Source organism: the organism of the source record quoted next, unplaced genomic scaffold (genome assembly GCF_019419815.1).
Source record: "Pyrus x bretschneideri cultivar Hongxiangsu unplaced genomic scaffold, Pyrus_bretschneideri_v1 Contig10, whole genome shotgun sequence".
Taxonomy (NCBI): domain Eukaryota; kingdom Viridiplantae; phylum Streptophyta; class Magnoliopsida; order Rosales; family Rosaceae; genus Pyrus; species Pyrus x bretschneideri.
In genome coordinates, this window is record NW_025999391.1 from 4,110,682 (window position 1) to 4,116,901 (window position 6,220).

Sequence of the window (6,220 nt, forward strand, 5' to 3'; positions counted from 1 at the left end):
TTGACTTTGAGGAGGCAAAGTAAGATCGAAATTTAGTTTCAGTGAGTAAAGTAACGACTTTTGAGTTTTAGCAGGGTAAAATGAGATCGAAATCGAGTTCTAAAAAGTAAAATGACAACTCTCGAGTTTCAGTGAGTAAAATATGATCAAAATCGAGTTCTAAGACTGATTACAAAGGTAAACAAATTTTAACCAATGAACTACAAGCGATTTGCCAAGCCATTTTTTGGTTGGGAAAATGGCAGAAAAGCACTAAAACTATTAAAGAAATAAAAAAAATCTCAGAAAGAAGTCTGGAAATAGAAATCGAAAACCCTCTAACTCCAAAAGTCCAAACCCTAGTTTTAGTTGGATTTGTATATTAATCATTAAATTTTAGACACACACAGACTCCTCTCTCTCACCACTCTGTTCCTCTGTCTTCCCCACCACCTTCGTATTCACCAATACTCGACTCTCTCTCTCCCCTCGCTCTTTCTCGAACCTTCTCGATCTGCAAAAGCCCTAACTTGACAATTTGAGCACCACTCTTCCGAACCCCCAAACCCCAGCAGATTGGGAATCCGTAATTTGCTTCAATTTTCAGGTCAATTACAATCCCCCAACATATAACCCTATTCGCGTTCTGCTGGGCGTTTTGATTCTTCGAGCTTTGTTCGTCAATCACTCAATTGGGGTTTGGAATTTTGGTACTTGGCAGCTTTTAAAGTGTTGGGCAGCCGGGGAGGAAGGAGGAACGAGCTCTAATTACGATTTTGCCCTCGTGATCTGGGTCGCTACTAGTTCGAGAGCAATTCGGGATCCATGTCAGAGGTCTGCTCTTTGTTTTACCCTTTTTCCCACGCTTTCTCTCTCGTACTTGTTTCAAGGCGTTGGATTTCTGTGTGTTTCTACGTGTTTTGAAGTCTGTGCAATTGGTACTTTGTCCAAGTTTTCATCTTTTGTAATATCAAGATTTTGAACACTAACCCATTTATTGTTTTTGCAAACATTTGCTTTTGGGTTATCCGAAAAGTTGCTGGATTTCGTTATGTATTGACCGGTAGTTTCAGTAACAATAGAGATTTATCCGAAAAGTTGTGGTGATATTCGTGTCGTTTGGTTAAGAAAATATGGCAATCAAATCTGTCACTGTTAGTGAAATTCAAACCTTTTTGCATGCTTAGCCGCTTGCCCTAGTTCGGTTAAAACAGCAGTGGGTGTAGAGTTATTAGTGATATTCTTAGATTGGTGCTGCGTGAATCTATAGTAGGAAGGAGCTAAGCAAAATCTTTGTTGGATTAGTAAGGTAGCATTCTGAGTTCTTCTGTGGACGCTGATGACCTTGTTGAGTAGTCAACGTAAGTTTTTTCAGCGGTTGTCTTTGAGTATTTGAAAGCATCCCCGAGGTTTATTTGCGGGACTGTTTTATTTGGGTTCTCTGGGAGAGAGATTAGCATAGGAAGCTCGATATTGTATACTTTGGCTTGCTTATGACGCATACAATTTAGTGTACGGTGCTCTTTCTCCTGCCGGAGTCATCCCCTGCTGTTTTTGGTATTAGATATGTGAGTGGCTTTGATAGAAGTTGAAGTGGTAGGTATGCTCTGAATGTGCATCTCTTTGTCTGAATATTTTATACTCAGACATTATTATACTTTGTTGGAGAAAAACTTTGAACGTGTTCCCTTTTTATTTTGGATTTTATTACTTATTCATATTTCTATGGTCTGTCAAACTCATGTTTTATTTTGTGACATCACAGTTGTTAGTGGGCCACCACTTCATGAAACATTGACCCATGGATCCTGAAGGAACAAAGTTTGGACGAGGTAGAACGTTTTTCCAATATGGTGTTCCATTACGGTTTTCTTTGTATTCCCTTCTTGGGTGAATTTATATTGGTAGTTAATTACATATTTAACAGAACTATTCATAGTTGAAGCACTCTTGAAAACCTCATTTATTCATGTATAGCACTTAATTTTGAACTAATCCAGAGAGCCATGTGGTTCTTGGATAAGCTATCACTACATATTTAAAATTTAATTTCAGATACTCAAATTTCATAACAAAAACTCTCTTAAAGTATACTTATTTCAATCTACTGAGAATTTGAGTGTTTTGCTTCTATTATGTCAGTGAATGCATGTTTTGAAATTTAAGAGAATTTTATTTTATCTGATGAAATTCTGTTGGATACAGGACCAAAAGAGTTGACTGGTGCTGTAGATCTCATTAGTCACTACAAGTTACTTCCCCACCATGAGTTTTTCTGCAAGCGATCACTTCCAGTATCAATATCAGACACACACTATCTTCACAATGTGGTGGGAGACACGGAAATCAGAAAAGGAGATGGGATGCAGTTGGATCAACTTATCCAGAGTGCATCATATCCCCGGGATACGAAACCACGCATACAGCCTTTTGACCTAGATACTCTCAGAGAGGCTTTCCATCTTAGAGAAACGGCTCCTATTGATCTGCCACTTGTGAGACTTTCTTACTTATAATGGATGACAGTCTGTTATATTTCTTCTTTTCCAATAGATATTTGGTCCCTCAAAACCGTTTTCCTTTCCACGTTCTCATTGTAATTGATATTTTGTTTTGTCTTCTATAGGCAGATAAGGGGACTCCGACTATTGCAGGGAAATCAAAGAGTGAGTCTAAAGACAAGGAGAAGAAACACAAAAAGCACAAGGACAAAGACAAGGACAAAGAGAAGGATAAAGAGCACAAGAAGCGTAAACACCGTCATAAAGATCGAAGTAAAGATAAAGACAAGGATAAGAAGAAGGATAAAGGTGGGCATCATGATCCGGCCGGTGATCACTCAAAGAAACATGAAAAGGTTAGAAACTGGTACACCTGTACTGTTAAATTCCTTCTCTTAAGCGCCTGGTAATATACAAGAGCGACAATAAAAGAATGGTTTTGAATTTTTTTTATCCAAGTAACTCTGATAATGTCTGAAGTTATGAACTGCCATTGTTTGTTGCACGATCGAATTACAGTTTTTCCATTCACCAACACCAGATTTAATTTTTTTCAAATGTAGTTGAATATTCAGAGGGATTCACATGCTTTAGTTTTGGTACTTGTATAATCACAGAAAAGGAAACATGATGGAGATGACGATCTTAATGATGTCCACAGACACAAAAAAAGTAAGGTAATATAAACATGGAACTTTTCATTTGGATTTACACTTTTGTATCTCCAATCCTTTCTTGAATGTGTTACTTGGGATCTGCATGATATGCCCACTATTGTTGTATAGTTCCTTTGCGTCTACATTTACCCAAGGTCTCTGTTTCTCACTATCTTTGCAGCATAAGAGCTCAAAACTTGATGAAGTTGGTGCAATCAAGGTAGCTGGCTGAAATGAGGGGATATTTTAGTAATTTTGTTTTCTTCAAATGGTTGTCGTGCATAGTCTGGAGGGGTCTTTCACCTGATTTTGTGTTTCTTGAGGTACACACCTTTACTTTTCCTGTATATTTAGGTTAAGATACTCAGTACTTTTAGTTTCTGCCTTGCACTGGCACCATTTTATTTCTTTCCTCTTCACAAACTGATGGGTCAACTATTCATTTTTATTCACACTTGATATGGCTTTATGGCCTCTGTAATATGTGATCAGATGAGGTTGGCATGGAAATAACGATATATAAATATGAAGGCAAATTAGAGAATGAGTTAAACGGCTTTGTCTAGTTTTAGGAAGTTAGATGTAGTACCAGCTGAGGTTGGTCAAACGCAATGCACGTGCACACTATTCATCTCATCTGTGTGGTAAAAACAATATTCCTTTGTAATATGTTGTTGAGAAATATGCATTTGGGGACTGTCAAGAGTTTGCATGTGATGTAGTTCTGTGGGCTTTTTAGTTTCTTATAAGTACTCTGTATGTGCAGATCTTGTTTAAAACAATTACGCCATGCCAAAACGTCCGCTCTCTTGTTTGACAAACATTCTGCTTTTAATAGGTGTATGCGTAATATTGTATTGTTGCCATGGAACTTGGATACATGATACTTTTTGGTTTATGTGCAGAATAACTTCTGAACTGACTAAAGATTGTGACGAAGGTGAATTCACCTGCTGAAAAAAATGTGGATTAAAGGTAAAAGGTAGTGAAAGTGAACTTCTTTGTATAATTACAATGATCTAATATGACTGCCAGTAGTTTGCAAACAACTATGCTATTCTGTTTTCATGGCACATTGGATATGGTACTATGTCCATGGTATTACTGTATTTTAGCATTTTTTAGAAGTCCAGAATTTATAATTTGAGGGAGAGTTTGTACTTTGTAGCTTCCAGTTGTAGGGAAAAATAGGTTTAGGAAGAGATTGTACATATGATTCCTTTTGTTCCTGTTTTGTTGTTTCAACGGCTAATGCCTAGGCTTCTGTTCTCACCTAAATTCTAATTGGTATCAGTGAAATATTCTTATGGAAAAGAAAAAAGACGTGATGATAGGTATTCGAGACGATCATTATTCCTGCTGTTGTATTGTATTTTGCAGTGCGTGACATCGTTCTTCTATGCTGCTTGGTCATGAAGGAAACTTTTCAGGCCTTTTTTCATATTAGGTTAGGTTTCTATATATTTTCGGGTTTGTTTGTTAGTAGCAGCTGAAACACAAATAGTATCCCCCAACCCTCCAAGATGGCGACTTTGGAAATGCGGTCTAGCCTTGTGTGTGACTAATTAGAGAAACCATTCTTGTCAGTGTCCAGTTTTACTAAACCCTCATGAGAGAAGCCTTCCTCGACATATGCAAGTGGCAAGGAAGAGAAAATGGTTCGTTGTTTCTGGCACCTTTTGGTGAGGAAAACAGGAGTAACCTGAAAAAAATTAGTCAGTTTAACTCTGATCATCATCATCTAGATCTTTTGGACGCTTAATCCTACGTTGAGATGTTATCAAGTTGGGATTGAATGAGAGGTGACAGAAGGATTGCAGCTCGTTCACTTGATGTCACATATTTAGTAGCTCAAATATATTGGAATTTGGAAGAGCGTTTTGCTTATGAGGCATGTAGGACATTGTTCGTTGTTGATTCGAAGGGAAAAACAAAATGATTAGGTTGTTCTTATGGATTTTATCTTGATTTTATTTGGAGGTATAAGTGATAAGTTTTCGTTCTCAAGAAAAGTGTTCTGATTTATGTTTTGCTTCTAATCTTTAGGCCTTTGCTCATTCTCAAGGTATGTGTATCCCAACTAACTGCCGAAAACTATAACTCGATTGCGTTCAGCATTCTGCTGACCTTTATAACGAAGGGGCGGCTTTCTGGGACTTTTGTGCCAACTGACTTATGATGAATTGTTGAATGCACCTCAGTTTATAGATGTTAAAGAAGATTGTTTATTCGCAGGCCTTTAGATAGAGCATAGTTTATAGCTGTTTAATAGATTCTGTATATTGTTTCGCCAGCGTAATAAGGTTCCGGCTGTCGAACCAAATTTTAGTCCATATGCTTGATCGTTCTTGCTACTTCCAAATATCACTGTGGACTCCTAAATTTTAGGCACTTGGAAAGAAGTCCAACTTTTTCCTCCAGGTCTGCACAAACACAGTTCCTTAATAATTCGAATAATCTCGTCGGCTACGCAAGCTTAATATTCAGTCTTTACTTGGACAAAGTTCTAGTGTGAGTTTTCTTAGTTGCTCGCTAATTACTGCAACTCATCATACTACAGAGTTACATGTTTCTATTGCTTTGTGCTCCGGGCTCCAACTGAGTTTCTGGGATAAGTATTTTGTGCCTCAATGAAACTAAGTGGGTTGGTCTTAAGGCGAAGGATCTTGAAAACTCAGGTTCCAATATTTGATATTCGGGCACAAATAGATCGAGAAACGGTGTTGGCATCATTGTGGATAAGACTCTAGCAAAAGAAGTTGTATATGTTAAGAGGGTCGGGGAGAGAATTATAGCAATCAAGATTGTGATAGGACAAATACACATCAATGTGGTTAGTGCATATGCATCTCAATTAGGGTTGGATAGGAGTCTTAAGGAGAAATTTGGGAAGGTCTTTGAGAATTGGTTCAAGGAATTTCTCAGATGGAGAAACTACTCAAAGAAGGAGATTTAAATGGGCATCTAGGTAATGAGACAGACAACTGTAGAGGCTTTCATGATGGTCGTGGTTTTAGAGAGAGAAACAAGGAGGGGGAAGCCGTTCTAGATTTTGCTATGGGATACGATCTTTTCCTAGCCAAT

The 6,220-nt window shown here is 37.8% G+C and overlaps 1 protein-coding gene across 2 annotated transcripts; it reads left to right on the forward strand.

The window, feature by feature from the left end:
• Positions 1-295: 295 nt before the first annotated feature.
• On the forward strand, positions 296-4,450 carry LOC103949540 (mediator of RNA polymerase II transcription subunit 19a). 2 transcript variants are annotated; one of them, XM_009360656.3, is made up of 7 exons: positions 299-813; positions 1,745-1,811; positions 2,185-2,474; positions 2,606-2,836; positions 3,098-3,157; positions 3,318-3,459; positions 4,042-4,450. In XM_009360656.3, the coding sequence occupies exons 2-6, from the start codon at positions 1,781-1,783 to the stop codon at positions 3,366-3,368; spliced, it is 663 nt and encodes a 220-aa protein (XP_009358931.1). In that variant the 5' UTR covers positions 299-813; positions 1,745-1,780; the 3' UTR covers positions 3,369-3,459; positions 4,042-4,450. The 2 variants fall into 2 exon arrangements, with proteins under 2 accessions (XP_009358932.1, XP_009358931.1); XM_009360657.3 differs by lacking the exon at positions 4,042-4,450 and having other exon boundaries at positions 296-813; positions 3,098-3,152; positions 3,318-3,452.
• The last annotated feature ends 1,770 nt before the right edge of the window (positions 4,451-6,220 follow it).